This window comes from Aquila chrysaetos, chromosome 2 (assembly GCF_900496995.4).
Source record: "Aquila chrysaetos chrysaetos chromosome 2, bAquChr1.4, whole genome shotgun sequence".
NCBI classification, from domain to species: Eukaryota; Metazoa; Chordata; class Aves; order Accipitriformes; family Accipitridae; genus Aquila; species Aquila chrysaetos.
In genome coordinates this window covers 11,979,464-12,004,782 of record NC_044005.1, presented here as the reverse complement: position 1 = coordinate 12,004,782, position 25,319 = coordinate 11,979,464, and the positions used below count along the sequence as shown (strand labels likewise).

At 37.8% G+C, this 25,319-nt stretch overlaps 1 protein-coding gene across 1 annotated transcript in view; it reads left to right on the top strand.

Annotated features, from left to right (window-relative positions):
• TDRD9 (tudor domain containing 9) overlaps nucleotides 1-25,319 on the top strand; it is a 60,549-nt gene that overhangs the window by 21,476 nt on the left and 13,754 nt on the right. The window contains exons 9-26 of the mRNA XM_030031617.2: nucleotides 3,855-3,909; nucleotides 4,057-4,141; nucleotides 4,826-4,883; nucleotides 5,509-5,613; nucleotides 8,047-8,144; nucleotides 8,531-8,662; nucleotides 9,367-9,529; nucleotides 9,613-9,676; nucleotides 10,173-10,236; nucleotides 12,833-12,877; nucleotides 13,812-13,870; nucleotides 15,991-16,102; nucleotides 17,080-17,187; nucleotides 19,030-19,130; nucleotides 19,866-20,039; nucleotides 21,321-21,432; nucleotides 22,868-23,080; nucleotides 24,846-24,935. Of these exons, the coding sequence (XP_029887477.1) occupies nucleotides 3,855-3,909; nucleotides 4,057-4,141; nucleotides 4,826-4,883; nucleotides 5,509-5,613; nucleotides 8,047-8,144; nucleotides 8,531-8,662; nucleotides 9,367-9,529; nucleotides 9,613-9,676; nucleotides 10,173-10,236; nucleotides 12,833-12,877; nucleotides 13,812-13,870; nucleotides 15,991-16,102; nucleotides 17,080-17,187; nucleotides 19,030-19,130; nucleotides 19,866-20,039; nucleotides 21,321-21,432; nucleotides 22,868-23,080; nucleotides 24,846-24,935 (1,838 nt within the window). The remainder of the gene's footprint in view (nucleotides 1-3,854; nucleotides 3,910-4,056; nucleotides 4,142-4,825; nucleotides 4,884-5,508; nucleotides 5,614-8,046; nucleotides 8,145-8,530; nucleotides 8,663-9,366; nucleotides 9,530-9,612; nucleotides 9,677-10,172; nucleotides 10,237-12,832; nucleotides 12,878-13,811; nucleotides 13,871-15,990; nucleotides 16,103-17,079; nucleotides 17,188-19,029; nucleotides 19,131-19,865; nucleotides 20,040-21,320; nucleotides 21,433-22,867; nucleotides 23,081-24,845; nucleotides 24,936-25,319) is intronic.

Genomic DNA, 25,319 nt, shown 5'->3' with positions numbered 1-25,319 from the left:
CATACGAGACTTATTTCAGTCTAATTGGTCAAGATAAACTGCCGAATTGAGGTTGTTTGTGCCAAGTTCTCTTTATCGTGGAATATGCACCTGTGTTTTTCTAATTGGTATCTTTCTTATTTTTGTCGTCTTGTTTATTCTGTTCAAGGCCTTCTAAAGGCGTCTGGAATGCTCTTGTGACCGTTAGCTAAATATGTTCCCACAACAAATATCCTTCAGTACTCAGCTCTCATTTGATTCCAGAGCTAGTCCGTCCCTAGGTAGTAGGTGATACAAAGTGCCATGTTAAACTGTGTAGTGATTATTTTTTTTTAAACTTATATGTATAAATATGTTCCCAGTGGGCTGCATTAAGTTTGCACAACCAGTCTTAATTCTGGCATTTTTTCATTTGAGTGCGTGACATGGCAACTTTAATGTTTCTTGAGCATGTATGTTGATGTATAGTTCTTCAGACTTTTTAAAGAATAGATTGGAAAAGAGGTCAGACTGTGTTGACTGGATCATCACTAAGCTACACTTTCAAGTATATGACTTGCTTCCGCCAGACTAGCTGATGGGCTAAATGAAAACAACAGTAGGTTGTGATCCTCTTCAGGAGCTTGTAGAAGATGGGGATGGCCTGATTTCTCTGTGCTTTGCATGCACTTGCTGACGGCAGGAATTGCATAGCTTAAAGCTTTAGGGTTTTCATTCTGCTGTTGCTGTCCTAAGCTTTTATCTGTTCTACTCATGTCAATCTCTTTGTCTGTTTTGTATTTTCTTTTGCACTTCTCCATGCCTGGCTCTGCTTGCTGTCCTGGTAAGTTTGCTAAACAGGTTTTGTTACTAGTTACTGTTTAATTCCAAGATTGGTCTCTCCTGGTGGCAGCCTTTTGTTCTGTAGGTGTCATGATCAACCCTTGTGTATTGGTTTTGTTGGCAAGGTTTTGGTAGCGGGGGGGGTTACAGGGGTAGCTTCTGTAAGAAGCTGCTAGAAGCTTCCCCTGTGTTCAAGAGAAAGCCAATACCAGCTCTGAGACGGACCCGCCGCCAGCCAAGGCCGAGCCAATCAGCGATAGCGGTAACGCCTCTGTGATAACATTTTTAAGAAGGAAAAAAAAGTTGGGACAGGCAGATTCGGCAGCCGGAGAGAGGAGTGAGAACATGTAAGAGAAACAACTATGCGGACACCAAGGTCAGTGAAGAAGGAGGGGGAGGAGATGCTCCAGGCGCCGGAGCAGAGATTCCCCTGCGGCCCGTGGTGAAGACCATGGTGAGGCAGGCTGTCCCCCTGCAGCCCAGGGAGGTCCACGGTGGAGCAGATATCCACCTGTAGCCCGTGGAGGACCCCACGCCGGAGCAGGTGGGTTGTCCCGAAGGAGGCTGTGACCCCGTGGGAACCCTGCGCTGGAGCAGGTTCCTGGCAGGACCTGCGGATCTGTGGAGAGAGGAGCCCACGGAGCAGGTTTTCTGGCAGGACTTGTGACCCCGTGGGGGACCCACGCTGGAGCAGTGTGCTCCTGAAGGACTGCACACCGTGGAAAGGACCCATGCTGGAGCAGTTCGTGAAGAACTGCAGCCCGTGGGAAGGGCCCACGTTGGAGAAGTTCGTGGAGGACTGTCTCCCGTGGGAGGGACCCCACGTTGGAGCAGGGAAGAGTGTGATGAGTCCTCCCCCTGAGGAGGGTGAAGCGGCAGAAAACAACGTGTGATGAACTGACTGTAAACCCCATCCCCGTCCCCCTGTGCCGTGGGGGGGAGTTGGTAGAGAAGCCGGGAGTGAAGTTGTGCCCGGGAAGAAGGGAGGGGTGGAGGGAAGGTGTTCTGAGATTCGGTTTTATTTCTCATTACCCTACTCTGGTTGATTTGTAATAAAGTGAGTTAATTTCCCCAAGTTGAGTCTGTTTTGCCCGTGACGGTAATTGGTGAGTGATCTCTCCTGTCCTTATCTCGACCCACAAGCTCTTTGTTATATTTTCTCTCCCCTGTCCAGCTGAGGAGGGGGAGTGATAGAACGGCTTTGGTGGGCACCTGGCAACCAGCCAGGGTCAACCCATCACACCTTGTCACTTCCAGAACTGGGCAGCTGACACTGCCTGCTGTGTCTAGTCAGTAATTACTAGACTGATTGATAATTACTATTAATATTGGTTATGCAGAGTCTGCTTCTACCAATCATGGATCAAGCTTCTTTTAATTGTTTTTAAACATAAATTGGATTCAAGCCTTGATGTCTTACTCAGATATGCAACCAGACAAAATGGCAAGTAGGAAGCACTAGACAGCTAGATAGTGGAGCAGTACCTAGCGGGATCGAGTATGTCTGGCAGGCTGTGTCCAAACAAACCATATCATGGTGTTCTTGTGTTTTCTCTGTATCTTTAATTACATGCTCTAGTTCATGAACAGATGCGTTATTTCTATATTGTAATAATCTTAAAAAGTGGTACTATTTTTATATTTCCCAGTCTGCATGTTTTCCTCTACAGTGCTAAAGGTGTTTTGCTCAGAGCTTTAATTGCTTCATTATTGTGCTAGTCTTTAGTTTTTTACATGGCCAGTTATTTGCATTCTCAAGCACTCTTACCTCATTTGAGCTGTGATGTAAATTAAGCTTCCTGCCTGTCTTTTTTAGGTTGTAATGACATTGCTTTCCCTTGTAGTAGCCTCACAGAAAGGACACCTCTGAAACTTTTAAATTTCCCTCTGATTGCCTACCCCCCCCTTTTTTTTTCTTCCTTCAACTCACCTGTTCTCCCCCCAACCCTGACTTCTTTTATCTCCCTTACCTGTAGCCACTTCCCCTCATTTTCCAGTTTCAGTCTTTCTTACTCCAGTAGTTGACTAATCTCCATTTTCTCCTGCAATTTCTTTTCCCAGCCAGCCTTGTATTACCACCATATTGGTTTCTTGTTGAATCTGTTTCTTCTTTCCTTGCCCCAGTTTCTTGCTTTCTGGCCTTTTTTCCTTGCTTAACTCGATCATGATTTCCAGCCTGTAACATATCCTTCTTTTCTCTCTTTCCTGATTTAAGTTATTCTTCTCTCTTATCTTCCCTGAAAATATTTCTCTTCCTCCAGTGGCATTTGTCTTCCTTCCTTCTTACTTCTGAAGTCATCTAAAGAATGCAAGAACTTTCACATCCACGTGCTCAAACTGCATTTAGCGTCACTGAAAATTGCAGCAATCCTGTACTGCAGTTACAGAATAATTTCATTTTTAATATCCATCCAGGAAAACCTAGTGTTGGAGAGATTTTTGAAGATGGGGCTTTTGGAATTGAAGTTTCAATAAGAAGTAAACTAGGCTTCTCAGGTTTATGCCTGTGGAGTTATTCAGGAAGACAGCAAAAATCCCTTAATTGTAAGATTTCCCCTGGCAGACATGAAATCCATGCCCCAGAGAATGGGCACTGGAACTGCCAAAGTTAAGATGGCTAAGGTAGAAATAGCTTTTATTTTTTCTTTTTTTCCCCCCTTTGGCCCTGCTCTTGGAAACAGCTTGTTTTGGCTGAAATACCCAAATTTATCCTAAACCAGACATTCAGCATCTGGTGAGCGCTGTTAGTTGTAAGGGCTGATATGGGGCTAGTAATGGGAGGGCTAATAATGGGACACTGATAGATGGCCTTTATATCTGATATTGCCACTTTAGTAAGTGTAAAATTATGCAAAATGACTCTTGAAAAATTGACTTAGTGTTTCAGTGATTCATTATTACATTTACTGTTCAACTCTTCTGCTGTTTTATTGTATGGTGAAAAAGAGGTAATAATGAAAGTCAATTAAGAATTTAAGTAGATGTGAGAATTGGTTTTTAGAATTGTTAGTGATCACTAAAAAGAAAACAAACTCTTGGTTATTTTTCCCTAGGTTTGAGTGAAATAAGCTACATGCACTCATGTCTCTCAAATATGTGTAACAAAAGGTAAGTTAGACCACATTTGTTTCAGTTAATTAAACTTGAATCCTTCAGCTGTATGAGTTCTAAGTACATAATATGATTTAGCACAGAGGTGTAATTAATTTTTGTATTCTTGCATCAGTAAATATTTCACTAATATATTTTCTTTAGGTGGCAAGTGTACCCACTTCACTCACGTGTGACGTTAGAGGAACAAAGTAATGTATTTTTGGCTACAGTTCCTGGCTACAGAAAAGTAAATATTGTTGAATAATTGCTTTAAGTGTGTGAAACCTTTTGCTAGAGTAATAATAGCAAATAATAAGGTATATAAATTAACATTAGCTGTGCCAACTGAAACCATTTTGTGTGGGCAAAGCAGTTTTGTTTTTTCGAGATGTAAACTGATTGCTTTTCTTACCAAGCTGTTGCTTTAACTAGTGTTTAGACCTCAAGAGAAGTAACAGGAAGGTATCCTTAAATTATTGCATGACACACTTTTTGTCCTTCAGAATAGTTTGTGCATGTTGATTCTTGCATCTGCATGACAGTGGTATGCTGCTGGTGGCACTGCGTAGCAAAGTAGTTCCCCAGTATGGGGGTCTCGCCTGCTTTACAACCCACATTTTGGCTAGTATCTTGGTTTCCTGTATCACTACTAACAGTGTGATGTTTTGTTATGACAGGCATAAGGAAATATTTCCATTCTTCCCCTATGTTGTCATATGCTATACTACTTTATTATGCTTTTCTGATCTTAGGACAAGAAAATACAAGTTTTCTTGTGTTGTATTGCTTTTTATAATATGCAGAGCAGAAATACTATGTTACCGTTACACTTACATGTCTTCATAGCAAGTTGGATTTTTCATGTAGAAACATTAATGCAAGTAACTTTTGCTTCATGCATTCATTGCTCATTTTTTGCTTCAAAACTCAGGTTATTTTATCTACAAACATAGCTGAGAGCTCTGTAACAGTTCCTGATGTTAAGTATGGTAAGCCATCTAAATCTTGTAATTGCGTATACACTGTGTTTGTAATGTTTTCCTTACTTATGCTAGCCTAAATCTCCACAACATGTCACCGTTTCACAAAGCATTGCTGTTGGAGTTTGATTTTGACAGTTGTTGAATTCTTTCTTTCACAACAGGGAACAATTTTAAATCTAAATATATGAACAAATAATAGAGCTACTGAGTGGGGTGTTGGTTTTAATCTTTACTGGAGGGCGGAAATAATTTTAAATACAGTAACAAGCAGAATGAGACCTCATGTCACAAGTACCTTAAGCTCTTTATTCACGTTCTGACTATATTTTGTAATAATTGCATCAGATTATGCAAATTCTGATACAGAATGTCTAAATCCAGAAATTATTGCCTTTTAATGCTTGTAATCTGCACTGATAGTTTATTAAATTTATGTTCAAATCTATTTGCAGTTCTGTTAATATTCAGAGTAACTTGGTCTGGTTGTTTGTAGTGTTCTCTTGATCTGTTTTCAAATAATTGAAACTTCCCTTTTCTCATAACAGAAAATCAACCATTGTTTTTTTCTACTACCATGAGGATAAATTGTTTCATAATAATACTAACTTTTTTTTTTCCTCCTTAATTACAGTGATAGATTTCTGTTTAACTAGAACTTTGGTTTGTGATGAGGAAACTAATTACCAAAGTTTGAGACTTTGCTGGGCATCTAAAACAAACTGTCATCAAAGAAGAGGTAAGATGACAGTAGGTAATGGAAAGGAATTTTAGAAGCTAACTCTCGTGGAGAATTCTATGTTGCTTTTCATTTTATTAACAGCAAAAAACATGGGTTATTTTTGCCATGAATAGTTTATATAAAACCATAATTCCTTACCATGTCAGGATATTAAAATGTGATTAAACAACTATGCCTGAATTTTTTATTCTGTTCAAGTATTTTTCCAGAGGAATGGTTTGTATTTTATTGAAAAATAGTAAAATTCATGGACCATAAAGCTTATGAGGATTCTTTGTCATTTAATAGTCATTTTTTTAATCATGGGCCATTTTTAAAAAAGGGAGATAGGTACTGCTAGGTATTTATTAACTACTTGTGAGTTTCAGCAGTAAAAGAAACTTTCATGTCTGTTTGTTACTCTTAAATCAGATGAAATATCCACAGCAGTGTCTCTAGTGTAGACCAGTGTTTGTAGCACAAGGTTAATTAAGATTTCATATCAGCTTTTCTAGTAAGACAGTACTCTTAAATATCAATATCTTTTAGTTTCATTCAAAAAGAGTACTAAACAAACAGTGACATCTTTAGATATAAAAATATCCTCATTTTTTAAATATTATGAGGACTTCACAATTACAGCTTGTGGTGGGTTGACCTTGGCTGGACACCAGGTGCTCCCCAAAGCTGCTCTATCACTCCTCCCTCCTCAACTGGACAGGGGGAGAAATAGGACAACAAAAGGCTCATGGGTCGAGTTAAGGACAGGGAGAGATCACTCAACCAATTACTGTCACAGTCAAAACAGACTCAACTTGGGCAAATTAATTTATTGCCAATCAAGTCAGACGAGGGCAATGAGAAATAAAACCAAATGTTAAAACACTTTCCACCCATCCCTCCCTTCTTCCCAGGCACAGCTTCACTCCCTAGTTCCCTACCTCCTCCCCCCGAGCGGCTCGGGTGACAGGGAATGGGGGTTGTGATCAGTTCATCACAGTTGTCTCTGCTGCTCCTTCCTCTTCAGGGGGGAGGACTCCTCACACTCTTCCCCTGCTCCAGCATGGAGTCCCTCCCATGGAAGACAGTCCTCCATGAACTTCTCCAGCATGGGCCCTTCCTGCAGGCTGCAGTTCTTCAGGAACAGACTGCTCCAGTGTGGGTCCCCCATGGGGCCACAGGTCCTGCCAGGAGCCTGCCCCAGTGTGGGCTTCCCACGGGGTCACAGCCTCCCTCGGGCATCCCCCTGCTCTGGCATGGGGTTCTCCCTGAGCTGCAGGTGGATATCTACTCCACTGTGGACCTGCCTGGGCTGCAGGAGGACAGCCTGCCTCACCATGGTCTTCCCCATGGGCTGCAGGGGAATCTCTGCCCTGGCACCTGGAGCACCTCCTCCCCCTCCTTCACTGACCTGGGGGTCTGCAGGGTTGTTGCTCTCACATGTTCTCACTCTTCTGGCTGCTGTTGTGCAGCAGTTTTTTCTCCCTCTTAAATGTGTTATCCCAGAGGCGCTACCACTGTTGCTGATGGGCTCAGCCTTTGGCAGCGGTGGGTCTGTCTTGGACCCAGCTGGCATTGGCTCTGTTGGACATAGGGGAAGCTCCTAGCAGCTTCTCACAGAAGCCACCCCTGTTGCCCCCCTGCTACCAAAACCTTGCCATGCAAACCCAATACTAGCCAATATACCATCAGTAGAAGCAGCATTTTGTATAGCAGACCTGGACTTGTTATGCGTGTGACTTAAAAATATTGCCTAATTGTCCAGTGGAGTAACCCACTGAGTGGAGCACCCTTTAGTTTGTTGAAGTGAATGGGTGTTTGGATTTGTGAAGATAGACTTTCTGAATCAGTGTTTTCTATAAATAGTAGATCATAAAGATGTTTTGCTGTTCATCATGGTATCTTAAAAATTGTTTATACAGAAGGTTTTTGCTAGCTATAGAGTCAAATAGGAAATCTGAATATACTCATGTAAGGAAACAAACACAAAACGTATTTACTCTGCATACAGAATCGTCAGTTTGGGGGTATTCTAAAACTTGCTTTGATGTATTTATCTATATTAAATTTAGATTTGGTAGGACTTGCCTTTTCCTGGTTTTGAGGAAGTGTATTTTAGTGCAGGATTTGTCATGTCTTTTCAACTGAGAAAGATGGATGCTGATTTGAGGGCAATTATGTGAAAGAGGTATTTGAGTGAAATACTTAAACTCTCTTGTTAGTCACTGCTACTATGAAAGCAAAATTATTTCATCTGATCCTTATGTAGGAAAGGACAGAGAGAATGTCTCCACTGGGCCTGTCTGCTGCAAGAGAGCAAAACACTGGTCAGCTTGCGGCATCAGCTGTCATGAGCTGCTCAGCTGCCCAGAAGGCTTGTAGATGGGTGGGTTTTGAAAAGCCTGAAACTTGGGCAGTTTACAGATTGGTGATTTGTTCTTTTATGTGAAGGTCGTGCTGGACGTGTTTCCAAAGGGTACTGTTATAGGCTTGTACACAAGGACTTCTGGACAGACTTTATTCCAGAGAAGTCAGTACCTGAGATACTGGTAAGACTTTTGGGGAACATGAAGATTATTTTTTTTTAATGCATGTGGTCATAGCAGAGATAATAAAAAGTAGTTTTGCTTTACTTTTCCTGAAGACAGTGTACGATTTGAATAGTTACTAATAACCATAACACTGAATAGAATTCAAGTTGATAAATAATTGATGAAGACCATTCCACATAGTTTTCTTCATAGAAGGAGATGCATGATGGCAGTAAAATGGATGTGGATTAGAAATAAGCAGTCTGTTCGAAAGAAAAATATCCTTGGTTACACAAAATTAATTTCAGGTTTTACTAAATTGTAAACTTGAACTTTTTTTTCATAAAACACTTTGTCGCATTTCCCGTGGGGGGCAAGTAACAATAACATTGTCTTCCCTTCAGCGTTGTCCCTTGGGAACTACAGTCTTAAAAATAAAAAAGCTTGATATGGGGGGACCAAAAGCCTTGCTGGCAACAGCTCTTTCTCCACCCAATGTAGGTGACATTGAACGTACCATATTTCAACTGAAAGAGGTAGGTGTTATTTTAATGTTAAAATAAAAGTAATAAAAATGTACTGTAGAAGCATTTTTCTTGGTGTTTAAGGTAGTTGTAGCCTTAATTGGAACCTGAAGTAGGAACTGTCTAGAGAATCTTTTCTCACATTTGACTCATTTGGTTACCGTCCATTTTGCATAATCTCTGCAGTTACTTCATTAAAACAGGATTATAATTTCATCAGGGAGTAATGATACTGTTTATGAACTGGCATCTGTGGTGAGAAAGAACAGAAAACAAGTAAGAGAACTTAAACTCTAAGTGAGATTGTTTATTGATAAGTAGCAAAATCACCCTCTTACACCTTATGATGTATAGGGGGTCACCCTGAAGATCCCCCTTCTGACCTGTACAAGGAAGTTGGTGATTTTGCTTTTCAATTATAAAGTTGATACGGAGTAGAACACTCATTGCATTAAACTTTTTCTTTTCCAAAGTGCATAAGAAATTATATTTGTATCATTTGTAGCTTGCTTTTATATCCAGTATAAGTAGTAGAAGCTTTGGTTTCAAAATACTAGGCTTTTAAAATTGATTTAAGAGCTTTAACTTAATTACAGTTTTGATACTAATTGATGTTGCTTTGAGATAATTGCTTGCTTCTTGTCTTGTTTTCTTACAAACTGGTCTTATATTTACTTTGTCAACTTTTACAAGTGAATAAATTTTAATTTCTTTAGCTGGGAGCACTTACAACTGGTGTGCAAACAGAAGATGACCCACATGATGGTGAGCTGACTTTCTTGGGAAGGGTATTGGCACAGTTGCCAGTGGATTTGCATCTTGGAAAATTGATAGTCCTTGGGCATGTCTTCGGGTGCTTGGAAGAATGCCTTATTATAGGTAACTGAAAAAAGAACATGTGAGAACATTTCTCTAAAAACAAGTGATTTGCAGGTTTTCATTTTGATTTGTTTTTATTGCAGCTGCAGCACTCTCTTTGCGGAATTTTTTTGCAGTACCTTTCAAGCAGCATGTTGATGGATACAGGTATTACCCTAGATGTTTTACAACTTCCTGTCTACATTTGGGGGCAGAGGGCTGAGTTGAGCAGTAAATATTATTTTCCATGTCATGAGTCTAATTTTCTGTCAAAATGCCAAGCAGTGCAAAAAGTAGCTTTTCCAGGACAGGTGAGATACTGAAATCTATTTCTATGTGAACTACTTAGTATCACAGAGCTAATTCATCCTTTTCTGAGTACACGACCTGATTGTTCAGCTTTGCCTTTCTGATGTGAACATGTGGCAGTGTCTATTAAAATGTTCTTTTTAAAATTGCAAGGATTATTTTTGTATTATCCTGCCCACACAGTTTACCTTAAGCAAGGAGATGTGAATAAGAACAAATAATTACAATAAACATATTGACATTGTTTATTAAAAGTCCTGGAAGGTGTTAATAGTGTAGGATTCTGAGCTGTATAATACATTCAATGTTTGAAAAAAAAAATATTGTTCATAATTCTTTTTGTTTGTATTGCCAGGAACAAACTGTTTTTTGCTGGGAATAGTAAGAGTGACTGTATTGCAATTGTGAATGCATTTAAGGTAAATCTTTTTTCCGGCTTATTTTCCAGTGAAATCTGATAGACCAAGATGGAGCTTCTCACCTTTGTAGGATCAGTGCAGCATTTGTGCTTTGAAGTTTTTAAAAGCTTTACGTTACTCCTAGCTACTTAATGATACTTCTTGAAGGCTGTGTCCTACTGTATAACGCTATCAGTTCCGATTGTTTCTATTGTAATAACCAAAAATAAAATGCCAGAGATGCAGTGATATTGTTAGCTGCCTTTTAACTGAGGGCAGTTTGGACTGGTAAATTCTAGTACAGAGATTGGTGTACTTTCTCCAGGCTTCATAGCTTTGACTTTGTAATACTTTATTCTGTCCAAAGGTGATTTTTCTGTATGCTTGGGTGTTTGGTAGCACAGTACCATGGACAGAGGTCAATCCCAGCAGTACAAATGGAACTGGTACAGCATAGGAAAGACTTCTGCTAGAGGAACTTACTATTTAAAATCCAGCGTTTTACATTGTGGATGGTGTGACGTGTTCTGTAATATTCTGGAGACTCCAAAATCTTCAGTTGCAGATTTAATTTATTCCATTTTGTGTATGTTAGCCTTTTTTCACTTTGGTGAAAGCTGACTTTTCTGTGCTCTGGTGTCAGAATTTTTGAAGCACAGGTGGGCAAGTATGCCACACATACCCAGTGATCCTGAGGTTCAAGCATCATCTTTTCTGAATTCCCCTTATCCTGTTGTATACTTTATTTCCCTTGTGTCCTGTTAATCTGAAGGTGATATTCTATAAGCCAGTATGTTGTCCTGTAGAATAAACACAAACATTCAAACAGAGCTTCCTGTACAGTATCTGTATGTGTGAGTGATACGAAAGCTTTGTTTTGAATGGCTGAGTGTCAGAAAAGAACAGGGAAAGAACTTGTTTTCAGACTCACTGGTTCAGATTAGATTTCTTCCAGGGTATGCTGAAGTTCTGTCAGTTGTTAGCATGGCTTTTTTAAGCCCTTGCTTATGAAAAGGTTTCAGTGAATTGCAAAAGGTCAAAAGCTTTGGTAGTAGAAAGAGGAGAATCCAGGGAAGTAAAGGCTAATCAGCCTGGTTTAAGTGATACGATTTAAAGAAGTGAGAGTTTCTAAAAGAAAAAATAATGTCAAATAAGTGGAGTTTATTTTTCTGACATATTATATAAGGCTTGGGTATGGAAGTGGTGGATGTCAAAAGCATTATTTAAAATCAGTCCATCAGCCTCAATCCAAGGTAGGGAAGTGCAGTCTGGCTATTCAACTATGCTAATAGTCAGTGTCCACAGTAAGTTGGAAAATTGTATTATGAGGTGGCTTGCTATCAAACTAGAAGAAATTGATTCTGCAGGCATCTGTCATAGATTTGCTGCCTAATAATGAAATTATTTTCATTAATATTCCGGGTATGTTAATTTCTCTTCTAGCCCTGTTTTATGGGAGGCATCTGTGTCAGAACTGTATCTGAATCAGTCAGTTCACTTACTTTTGTGCCAAAGCAAAGAGAAAGGAAAGGTTCTGAAAGTAGCCTGCTCTATTGGAGCATCAAATCAAAGCATCCAAGTTGTTATATTTATTTATGAATGTCTGCATGTGCTTTAATACTCGGTCCATCTCCTCTCAGAAAACTAGGTGGATAGCCTGTTGTATGTTGCTGTATTAATGGGTGGCTATTGTACCTCTCCCAACACAAATCAGGACTTACTCCTTTAAAGCCTTGGAACATAACGTGCTCAGTCTGCTTTTGGAATGTGCCAAAACCCAGAAATTCACTGATCTAAATGCTGTGTTTCCAATGTAGTTGCAGGAGCTGATGGCAAGTTTGAGGCAGTATGTGTAATTACAGTTCATCCAATAGTGTTTAAACTCCTTTTCAGTCTGTAGGTGCGGCATTGCATGCCATAACCTCTAAGCTGACTTGAAGGCAGAATAGTTATCTTCCTACAGCAATTGTTCTTTAGCATGTAGTGGTACAACATTTATAACCCTGCCACACTTTCAGCCCTCCAGCAGTGCATTCTTAGAATTACATTTTGCAGCTACACCACTTTGTGTGCTCACATATGAGCAAAGGAAGACCCAGAGTTCTTGCCCATTCTCAACAAAACAGAGTAACATTATTCATAAGAGTGAGAACTATTTATATCTGCTTAGGAACCAACCAGGCGAGCATCATATTAGACTAGAATCATGAAATAGTTAAGGCCGGAAAGGACCTCGGGAGGTCTGTAGTCCAGTCTCCTGCTGAGAGCAGGTTCAGCCATGAGATCAGTCAAGGTTACTCAGGGTTTTATAGACAAGATCCTCAAAAACCTGATCTAAGTTGGCCCTGCTGTGTGGGATGTTGGAACAATTGGTCTGAATAAGTGTCCTCCAACCTTAATTACTGCGATTCACATTTCCTTTTACTTTTTCGTGCTTAAATATTTGTAGTCTGTGTTAGCCCAAGGGCATTTGTGGTTTTTAAATTGGTGTTAAAAAATTATCTTCAGTATAGGTATGGAAAAAACTTAATAGTTTTAAATGTCACATTAATGTTTGTAATAATTATTACTAAAGCACTACAGTTTGTGCCTGAATACTATACCATTTCTTTCTTAGGCGTGGCAGGCCTGCAGACAAAAAGGGGAGCTGAGACATCCCAAGGTTAGTTAAACTTTTATTTCTTCTTTTCTTTTCAAGTTTGGTGACTTCAGTGCTGAAGTATTTTATATTCTTAGTAAGGATTTTTTGCTAGCAATCCTTCTTTATAATAGTTATGATTTTTCATGAGTAAATAGAAGCATAGTCTTTGAGTGAACATGAGTCTTTGAATCCAGTGCTGACTATTTGAAGGCAATCCCTTATGTAGTCCCTTTCACAGATGGATCAACAGTGGCCAGAGGGTTTGAAATCCAAGCTGAGAAGGGAAATTGACCTATAGTTGAAAGACATATTTTTAATATGCATAGGTGTCTTTTTTATTTTCTTAAAAAAACACACAAATCTCCCCCCAAAAAAACCCCTGAAAGATGGAAGTTTTTTGCGTCAATCACAAAAAACAGTAGTATGCATATAATTGCCTCCAGTCTTTCTTTTATGTGTATAAGATAAAACTTTTTTATTTCTCTTCCTCTTTCAGAGCATAATATGCTTTATGGACACCAGTGCGTAACATACACTGAGTTATAATGAGTAGCAAAGATGGCCAGAATCTGTCTGATGAAGTTATGCATCCAGATAAAGAAGTTTCTGTTTTTTTGGAAGAAGTGTCCATCTTAAAGTAGATTCTGTAGTAGCAACACAGAGGAGTTCGATTTGTGGGTTTATATGAAAAATTTAGATGGCCCACAGCTGCACTGGTGGTAACCAAAGTATAGTTTATTAGTCAAATCTGTAATTGTCTTATATTTTCATACATGTCATAATACTCGATTGATATGGATGCAAAGAAAGCTGTGAAATGATATCAAATTATTCCATCACTATATATAACTATTATTTCTGTCTACACAGAAGAATATGAGAGAGAGCTTTCTAGCAGTAGAAGAAGCAAGTTTCTAACAATTTTTGCGTTTACACTTTTCACTTTCTTTTCCAGGAAGAGCTTGAGTGGGGTCGATCAAATTGTATCCATATCAAGAAGGTCAGAGAGGTAAGATGAAATGGATAATTTTTATAAGCAGAAGGATTTAACTTTCCTTATTTTCTACAAATGTTAAGATCTTGGATAAGCCTACTGTATTTTTATGTATTTATCAATATATATATATATTTATATTTTCTTTAAATAAACTGACTTTTTAGGTTTTGTTTCTTTGGGGGAGGATAGATGGTATTATTAAAGTTGTTGGAAAATATTGGGACTCGAAGTACAATTTAAGACAGATCAGACAGAAGTGTTATTGCCTATGGTCATAGTCAGCAAAGATTCAGGCAGCATTTCCCCCCTCTGCTCCTCTCTTTTCTCTCAAGTGGTTCTAGAGACCCCGTTTATATATCCTTTCAAAGAAAGGAATGAAGTGAGGAAAATCATTGTAATGTTAACAAAGCCAGGTGTGCATTCTTGTGAAGAATGGACTTCAGATAATCATTTGTATGTTAATAAGGCCAAGTACCCATGCTTGGGAAAGATGGACTCTTTAAGTAGCTTAACTGCCACAATTGAGCTATAGAGAGCCATGGAGAGATGGCCCTTGGTGGAGCCTGTAGGAATGGCACATCCAGTATTATTTTAGCTCAGAAGTGGGGGTTGGAAACAGTCAGACTGCTTTTAGACGAAAGGAATTTTCCTTTTGTTAGGATAAACAAAGTGGTGTTAAATTATTAACTGTTTAACATTTTTTTGAGACCTCCAACATTATTTACTAATTCTGTAGGTCCCTCAGATACACTGGTTGCGGTGTGACTGCTGTCTGTTGTTAAGTAACTTTTATTTTATAGTTAGGATAATTTTAAGCAAATGCAGTTATATAATGAGGACTGGACTTGAAAATTTGTGGGACATTGTTGCTAACATTACTGCAGCAATAAATGAAAACTCTGCATCACAAAGGGCTTCAAGCTTATTGTGGTATGTTGAGAGGGGAAATAAGTAAAACTCATCAATAACTGTGATTGGCAAAGCATGGCCATACCCATTACTCCAGCGGGTCATATGTTTGGCATGAGCAATGTATGGCCTGTGTTCAAAAAGTATAGGGGAAAAGAAAGGTTTTCATAGTAAGCAACCATCTGGATAAAAATTGTCAATAGCTGTTTAGCTTGTATAGCTGATACCGAGTTAAAAAAGGTAAAAGCAAATTGTGTAAAACTGGTGAGCTGAAGTATCAGTCTTACATGTTAGCCTCCTGGGTAGTTGGTGTTCTCTTGGCCCAGTTTCAGATAACGCAAGAAGAGGTTGTGCATGACATAATGGTTAAGGAGTTTAGAATGGACACCTACACTAATATTTATTACGAAGATTTGGTTTTCTTTTTATTTGCCATACGTTCAGATACTAATTTCGTAATTCCTTCTGTGGAAGTGGATTCGCAGAACTGAGGCAGCAACACAGACTGGTTTCTGATTATGGTAGTTGTCCTATGAGGAAAATAACAGGAGTTTTACTATCCTAAAACTGCCAGCAGCAGAAAGGAGAATGTAGATAGGAAGCAGCTAAGCAGACTGTACTTTTCTACATTTGCTCCAGAATCAGTTGGGACAGTGAAGGCATTCACTGTGTGGTTGGAGGGACCGGTGGCTGCTTATGGAAGCTTCTTGGAAATGCTTAGGATTGAAAGCTTAACAGACCATGTTCTGCTGTAGGGCGTAACTTTGGTCTCACCTAAAGTCATCACGGTTGTCTGCTGAGCTGAGTGTGCAGCATGTGTGGTTACTGCTACAGTTAGGTGCAGAAGTCCAGGTTGTTGTTAGCATGTTTTTTACCTTTTAAGATACAAACCCAAAATTTAAATGGCAAATCAGTATATCATCTTGTAAAAGGTTATTTCAGTTCTTTTTCTAATTTTGTTCTATATCACATATGCATAATATGCTTTGTGACTACAAATTTCTACTTTATAAAGAGATGTCAAGAAAACTGCTTAAGTCACAGTACTGAAATTATTTTCCGAAGTAGAGATGCTAAGCAGTATATTAGGTGAAGTGCATACTAGTTGCCCTAAAAGGGAAAGGGAGTTTGCCCACTGATTTAGACTTTTACTAATAGATTTTATTTTAATTTGCAGACAGTTTTGATCTGTTTAATATGTAACTTAGAGTTCAAATTTCAGGTGGCACAGTTATTTTCACAACTTGGAAAAGCGAGTCAGAGCATTTAATATGTGTGTTAATGCGCAACCATCTGCTATGGATCAGGAATGTGTATACAAACAGCGCTTCATTTTGCAGGTAATGCTTTGTTGACTTTTCAGGGGAGAGCAATTATTTACAAAATTTATAACTGGATTTTTATATACTAGTACTGATGAACTAGTATTACACCAGTGTTTCAAAAATCCCTGTAGATTTTGACATTGCAGATTAAAAAAAAGTAATTCTTTTTGACAGCTTAGAAGGACAACTAATGTTACTTTTAATGGTTCAGAATTCAGACTAGCTTGGTCCTGTGGCTGTCCCTTCACTTCTGACAGTTCATGAAAATAAAACCAAGTCATACTGAGATGAATTAAACTGCGTATCTAGACTAATCTTTGGTAAAGTCATAAAAATACTCTAAAGAACAATGGTTTATGTTGGAAGCCCAAGAACTAACAGTTTTGAAAATTATGTTTGCCCTAGTTCTGAGTGCTCTATTTGGATGACCGCTGGCTTGGTTAGTTACTGAGAGTGGGGGGAATTATAGATGTCTTTCAGCTGTTGTAAGTTTGTAAAATTTCCAATTAAATTTCTTGTCTTATTTGGACTGATTAGTACTGATTTTATTTTCACAGATCTATTTATTGTTTCAGTGGCAACTGGTTTAACTGTGTAAGCAGTAAACTTTTCAGAGCTGAATTGTGAAATACTGTAAGATGTAACATGAAAACTGAACAACTTTCATGTAGCTATTTTATGTGAATTTATTTAAAATTGAGGCTGCTCTTGAAATCAGGGCTAACAATTATAGTTTTCTTAGAGGAATTCTGCATACAAAAATATTAAAATGATGTAAAATTGTTGCAGAAGCTGAACTTTTTTCATGAAAGTATGTTTTTAAGGATTTGCATGAGTTAATGTTTAGTACACAATTACATAATTCCTGGAAGGAGACAGGAAAAAATCTTCATATGAAGATCTGTTGGTATCTCTTTATGTTGCTAGTGTATCTCTTTTCAAGAAACTGAATGTAATCTGCTGCATTTTACAAAATACTTTCTTGATTTCAGGTTGTAATAGCTGGTGCTTTCTATCCAAACTACTTTACTTTTGGAAAATGTGATGAAGAAATTGCTGTGAGACGCCTTGCTGGCAAAGATCCAAAAACCACTGTAATGGTATGTTAAGAAGGTGAATGACTTAACGAATTAAGTAATAAAAATATATAGTGTTTGGGTGGTATTGTCAAGTTTTGTTCTGTCTTGGGCAAGGACAGAAGTAATTATCTACTCTAATCCTCACTTGGTAAGTTGTGTTCTCTCCTGTCTTGCTTTCTTTTAATATAAGAAACATTGTGTGGGTGGGCAATTTTAGGAATTCCTACTGAGAACTGCCTCTATGCATTGATTGCTAGTCTTGCACAGGCAAACAACTTTCATAAAACTAATAAAAGATTTGAAAAAACACAACAGGACTATCAAGGGTACTTTTTAATGAGCAGGAGAAAGCTATTCTGTTGGTTTGTAGAGTTAGTTTTCTAGCTAGTTTATCTCACGGAAGTTGTGAAATGCATGACTATCTTGTTGGCTTGGTCATACATGTTAAAGTCGTAATCCATTATACTTAACTATATACCGTCTATAGAATCCACTATACCTTAACTTTATACAATCCAGTATATTTAACTAGAATGTTATTCTTAATGGAATGCCTTTGAAAAGGTGTTCCAACTCCAGTAACTTCATCAATTTCTAGTGGTTTTAGGATTAAAATCCAAAAAGAACAACAAAATCATTTAATAATTCAGTTTGGAAGAGACCTTATGATGTCATCTAGTCTGATGATATGGTTAAAGCAGGATTAACAGTGAATTCAGACCATGTTGCTTAGGTGTTCATCCACTTGATTTTGGAAAAAGCTCTGAGGATGAAGATTCTGCAACTTCCCATGGGATCCCACCTACCAGTTCCCTGAATGAACCAAATGGTGCTCTCCTAGACTTCAGGATGTGTATTCTGCTACTTGTCTTCCTCAGGATCTTGAGCTTCCCTCTTTCCTGGTTGCTCTGGGCCGGGCTGCTGTTGGTTATCACTTCCATAACAAGTTCTACATTGTTTGCTAATTGCAGATCCAGAAGAGCCCCGTTTGGCTCATTCCTGTGTTAAGAAGTTACTTTCAACACCCTTCAGAAATCTAGGAGCATGTGTGCTGCCCTGCTAGCAGGTTATCAGGGAGCTTATTGTCTCCCTCTAAGATGCAGGGTCTGTGGAGACCTCTGCAAGTTGCCTAAAGATTATCTGCTTCATCCTGACTGATGCTCTTTTACAAATTCCCACCTCAGTGTTACCCTTACTGAACTCTTCTCTTACCATGACCCACAAGAGCTGGGTTGTCCCATTGTTTGCTCCATGTAAGAGCACCTTACATCTGAGCTACTCCTCCAAAGAGGGAAGACCAGGAGGTTGCTCTTTGTCTGTCATCCCTAAGAAGCATGTATCCATCCATAAGTGCTCTCCAGTTGTGCAAGCTGTCCCACCGTACCTCAGTAATTCAATACGTGGTAGTTCTGCCAGGACATGCAGGGCTGTAGCTCCTTCTGTTTCCCAGGCTATGCACACTGCCTAGGATGTAGTTCCCAATGGTGGACAAGGAAGCATAGCAATCCATTGCTTTTCTGTTACAAGCAAAAAGAGGTATACTAGACAGCTTCTAAGAAAAATTATCAAAGAAATCTATATAATTATAAATGAAGCTGCTTCATGTATAGTTAGTGAAAGAAAACATTTATCTACTGGTTTGAGGCAGTAGGGCAGCATTAGCACCAAAACTCTTAATTTTATTGTCTTTTGAGATTTTTTTAATTTAATATAGTAAATAGCATTTTTGGAATTTGTTGGGGTTTAGATTGTGTATCACTATTGCAGCTCAAGTGAAGGAGGATGCTAACTGCTTAGTTGAACTCAATAATGCATTATTAAAATAATTGAATGTATCCACATTTAACTTCTTTTTCTTAACAGCTGAAGAATATTCCTCCCTATGGATATCTATACCATAAACAGTTGCAGTCACTGTTTAGACAGTGTGGGCAGGTAAAATCTATTGCCTATGATGGATCAAAGTAAGTATAAAATATTTTAAGTATCCTTTCTCATGTTCTCAATTATGAATCTAGTAATCGGTTTCTTTGTCAGTGGTGCACTTACAAAATGAGTTTATTTCTTCTCATCTCCTTGGAATCAGTAATTTATTTTTAATGTATAAGGTGATTTTTAAGTTTAATATGCATTGGTTGGAATAACATTAGGTAAACTAGCTGAGTTAGAGACTGCCTTCTGTTTTGTCTCTTCTGTTGTCTAACAGTGGACCTTAACTGCAGCTGATCTGTATTTATTTCTAACTTGTATACTGAATTTAGCTCATTCATACAGTCAGATATCTTTGTATAAAATGCACGTGACTGGCTGTTTTAGTTAATCGTCTGGTTAACTTTACTACAACTGTCCAAAGTTGAATTCATGTAGCCCTTTTATTCCTTTTCCAGTCTTTAATTATTTTCTTTTTCACATGTATTTTCACATCCTTTCTATTTGTATTAAATATACTCAGTAAATTTGGTACCTGATTTTGAGAATGTTAGAAAGTTTTCTTACAACCATCATGATAATTACAAGTTTTAAGGTGCATAAGAGCAGGAGGCAAAACCTGTGAGGAACCTACTTTTTCTGTTTGCTGGCCTGCTGAGATAGACACAGGGAGACAAAATGATGGCTTTTGTGAATTTTTTTTTTTTCGGTTGCGTTTTGATTCCTCGTCAAGTATTTATTGCTGTTTTACTTGGTGGTTTTTTGGACAGGGCTTTTGTGGAGTTTTCCCGTAACCCAATGGAGGGCTTTAAGATTCTTCCTGCAGTGTACCTATCAGTCAAGATGTCACAGCTGAAAATTCCTCTTGAGCTGAACGTTCATTTTCCAGATGATATCGAAAAGCAATTGCAAGGTGTGACAGCTGCAAGTGTGAAATCTCTAAGGTAATTGTATTGTATATGGAAAATGGGTTTCTTCGCAGTGAAATGACGTTTGCTGGATTCAGTGGGAATTTCCTTGGAAGTGTTACCAAGACATGTTAGGTTCAAAAAACAGATGTGTAAACTTTGTATAAGCAGAATGTTTTTGCAGGACTAGAAGTACCATGATTGTCTGTCTTAAATATTTCTTTATAGCTAAAGGTGTTTTACTGTTTAAGAGAACTCCAAGTATACACTGTCTTTTTTTTTTTTTTTGAGGTTCTAGTCCATTTGCCTTTGGTATATGGGAATGTGGATGTACACAGTAATTTCTGTTCATACTAGAGACCATGTACGGATTGCTAGAACCAAAATAAGGAATAGTATCTGGGGACATGAGAAAGGGAGGGAGGAGGAGTATAATAACAGCAGAAACTGGGGGGTAATGTGACAACATAAGGTGGGGAGGCATAATAGAAAATACTGATGAGGAATGCAATGTAGTGAGTCTCTTTGGTCTGCACCTACTTTTGCTAGAAAAATCTGGCATGTGGGTTTCATTGTTGTTACATGCTGTTTGTGACTCTCAGCTTCAGGTCATACAAGCAACTTGCTAAAATGGTTATCTGCCTAGCTCCTGATTGGTCTGCAGCCATTTTAATATTTTAAAGTAAGAAATCTAAAATAGGAAGGCAGGAATGAATTGGAAAGGTTAAAGTGCAGGTGAATACTTCGCTTCCAGTTGATTGTACTTGTTTTTTAATCAACATTTTAGCAGGTTCACTATGCCCCAAACAGCACTTAAAAATCTTTGTGAAAACTAATTCTTGAGGGACTCAAGAAAGAAGTCTCCTAGGCTGAAAGCCTAATTTTAGAGTTCTTAACTTTTGTCAAGTAAAAGGAGTATTATACATTAAAAAAAAAAATGCTGAATTTTAATTTGTGCTGTAGTGTGCTCAATTTATTTTTTAAAAATAAGCTTAGAAGGTATGCCATAGCAAAGAGCCTCACTATTTAACCTTAGTTCTTTGGATTTGTAATAAATTGATGGCACAGTTGTGTCTTTGTATGTATCTTCCTGTGTTTGGTCATAATGGAATTCAAACAGTTTCTCTGTAGTATTTTGGTCCTGCATAGTCATTTTATGTTCTAATTGAATTCATATATTTCTATATAAAAGTCATTAAATACATAAATGTGCCCTAGGGGGACACCTTGGGAAGTACATGAAAGCAAAAAAATTGAACTCTTGAGTTTTCATTTGTGAGTGAAGTATTTAGCATCTTTATTCCATATACTTTTTAGAGTAAATGTGGACTGTCAGAAGCAGACAGTGGAGCCTGTGGAAATCTCATTTGGTACTTTACAACAGTCAAAGATGATCCCAAATCGTGTTCTGTCCATCAAGATAACAGAGGTAAGGATGTCCTACATCTGAAGTAGGTCATATCCAATAATCAGTACCTAGATAACTTTGCAGAGATTAATATCTGACAAGCTTAAATGAAAAGAATGGGTACTAATAATGTTTTTAGCACAGAGGTATCCGTAAAAGGTATGGAGAATATTCTTGGTCTAATTTTAGTAATTCTTTGTTAAACAGTACTTGCATGTCCAAATAAATTTCAAACATTGAAATTTATGTGCACTTGACAAAATTGGTGGGATTTGCTGGCAGTAAATGTTAGCTGGAAGTAGGCATAAATGTAGAGAGGATTAATGGGAGAGGTAAAATATTTGCGTACACTACAGAAATGAGAATCAGTAGGTATTTGGGCTATTTACCTGGTTATTATTAACTGGCAGTTTTCTTCAGAAACTATAGATGTGAGAAATGAGATGAATTAACAGTATTGCATGCTCATTTGTAAAAATATTGCATGCGTAAAAGACAGCGTGTTGGGGAAAATTATACGTATATATAAACGTTTTTGAATTCTGAAGCTGAGAATTTTAAAGCTTTAATTTATTATTAATAAATTAATAGTGTTAACTATCGTCTCAACAAATTGAGTCATAGCAAGCAATATATATGCTGCTGAAATAATAAAAATAATAATAAAAAACAATCCAAATCACTGAGCTAGTGGAAATTATAGGCTGAAGTATTAAACCAGCTTTTGATAGTAGTGACATGTTTTGCAAGTGCAGAGTAGAATATTTTCTTCATTTTATTCAGTTAAGTCTCTTGTATCAAAAATGTTCATGGATTTGATCAGATACATTCCAATCACTTAGCGCTATCTATGCTACTTCCGTTTAATACATAAGCTTTAATGATCGTATGTATTGTAAATATAGATTCCTTTTTTATCATGAGCATTCGTTATGAGATCAGAAATGGTATATGAGTTCAGTAAACCATTTGTAAAGATTACTTATTTTATTCAGTGTGATTTAAACAGTGGTGTGTTCTTTTCAGTTTCCTAAAGGATGGCTAATTGTAACAGTAACAATGCAAATTTGCTGGTAGTTGTAGCTAATTGGTATTCTTTCACTAATAAGACAAGTGTGCCAGATCTGTATGTATCTGTCTCATCAACTGTATACCTTATATTTTCTGTATGTTGATTTGGTTTAGAAAAATGGAAGCAGTCTTTTCTTAACTTTCTGTATTTTAGTAATGCTTATATCAGGGTCTACTTAGATGAAAAGTGTATTGCAGTTGCACAGCAAATAAACATTTTAACATCTCATTACAAGAGGGAAATGCTTCACTGCATTATTGCAGTATGAGAACATTGGGTATGTCAGGAGTAGGAGTGTTTTTCATGTATTTTGCTCAGATGTGCTTTGTGTTTCGTGTAGAAGAATAATATGAAACCTGATTTGTCTAATTTTTATACTTTCAGATAGTAGAAGTTGGACACTTCTGGGGTTACAGGATAGATGAAAAAAATAGGACTGTACTCCAGGCTCTAACTGCTGAAATTAACTACCAGAACCTGATGGATTTGCCAGTGTCTCCACATCCAGAGTTGGTTTGTCTGGCACCATTCACTCATGTGGAAAACAGAGAATACTATAGAGCTCGTATTCTTTATGTTTGTGGAGATTTTGCTGAGGTACAGTAATATGTTATGTCATACTGAATTGGTAGGATGTAATTGGGTTAACAATCTTGGAGCTATGCTTTTTTATTTTACAAAGCGCTATGTTCATGGTAATTATAAATGTTCCAGTAAAGAAATCTGTAGAACTGGAACTAAAATAAAATCTTAATGGAATGTTGCCAGAATAGATAAATTAATTTTTTTCCGGAACACGGGAATATTTTAGTATTAAATTGAGACGCTGTTGCTGTTACAGTAGTGTCTTGTGTGCTGAAGCAGAGCGAAGCAAAATAAAGATGAAAACCTCCAGTAACTTAGAAAACATGGTAAGGAATACCTAGATCAGAGTCCACTGCTGTATTGCTGGCAGCAGCCCCATCACTTCCTCTTCATAAATATATTGAGATCCATCTGAAAAGTAAGTTTCTTGCCTCCACTTTATTGACAGTTTCCAGTCATTCATGGCCAATTCATCTAAGCTTGTTCTGCTAGTGTTTCTTTCCCTGGTTTACATAGGTTTTCTTCTTTTCCTTCTCTTTCCCTTCTCTTCCAGTTTCTTGTCTGTCTTTTTCTGCCTGGACTTTGTTATGCTAACTGAAGCAAGCTGCACACTTTCTCATCTCACGTCCTACATTGACTTTCTGTTCACCTGGTCTCCATCTCACTCCTCTATTTTGTTTTGACCTCAGTTTTCTGAAGCAGAATTATGCATGCTCCCGTACTTACAGGTCTGCCTTTGCCTGTGCAGTGATGCTAGTGTTCCTCTTCCAACACAGTGTTTCTCCTCTGCATTCAGAAATATTTAATGTGGCACATGCCACATTTGCCTTTTCATAGCTTTTTTGCATGGGCCACCTCTTGTCATCCTATACTCAGTTCTGTCTCCTTGGTAATGTCCAACTAATTGGAATTTATAAATAATAATGTCGTGTTTATAGCAGAAATTGTTAAAAATTCCAAAGGGTATGATCTTTTACTTCATACCATTTGGTTTTCCCTGTTCCTGTTGAGTTCTCACGTCCATCCAATGGGGTCTTTTTTGTATCAGTGTTTATGTTGCCGAGTTCTGTATCATCAGCAAATTGATCAGAACGTTTTGGCTTTTCGTACTGAGATCAGTAATGGAAATTAGTGCCACAGTTCAAGATTGATATTTGTTTTTCAGGCCAATACTTTTCTTTCCAGCAGTTAAGGACAGATTTTTTTTATTTTTGTAAGATTGGCCTTTGCACAGCCCATTCCTCCTTTGAATTTCTTGATTCATCAACATAGCTGGGTGTCACCACTGTAGAGTTAATACTGAACATTGTCCGCTGTTTAAAGTAATGGATAACTAGTCAGTAACAGTGCTAATCTCATCATTTCCTCTTTTGCATTTATAAACAGTCACCGGATCAATGTTAGCATTTGCTTATCTAAAAGCAGTTATTAGGTAGTATCACTCACTGTTAAGAAGTAAGGTTATACAGATTTAATTGTGGGGAGCGAATTAAAGCCTTTCAGAGAAATTTGCCTTTTCTAGATTTAGCAGATTATTTGCATTACCTGTGGATGTTTAAGCCAAGGAATAAAATAATAGACATGATAAAATTTGACCTATTATTTTTGATGTGACTTCATTTGCATGTTTTCCAGACTCTGAATTTGCTTCCCTTTTCATTTGATAAGATTGTGTTGTACTGTAATTATTAAGCTTAGGTTGTCGCGTTCCTTGCCACTAAAAGTAGCACTTTTAATGTTGTGGAATCTCTGCAGATACTTTTGATTCTTTTTCCAGGTTTTTTTTGTGGATTATGGCAACAGATCAAAAGTGCCTTTAAAGAAATTAAAAGAGATTCCAAGCTGTCTTCGAGAGCTTCCTTTCCAGGTAGGGATGATGCTATTTGCTGCTGCTTAATAGACATTTTCATGCCTGGTCTGGCAAACAGAGGTGTATTTCAAATCATAATGCTTTTCAGAATAATAATAACGAAGTGACAGGTATTTTGCTAATGGGAGCACCTACAAATCACCTTTGCTAATAGGTGGATAAATGTTTTCCACAGGCACCTGTGCACAGAGCAGTAATTCTTGTACGTAACTGAATTGTATTGTATTTAATAGTAGAGAAGTGTCACCCAGCCTTTTGTTTTCAGGGGCGCTTGCTAGAGAGGAAAAAAAAAAAAAAAAAAAAAAAAAAGGCCTGAAATTGCTGCCTGACTGGATGTAAAAAACTGTGCTTGTATTCATTTTTTTTTTTAACTGAATGTTT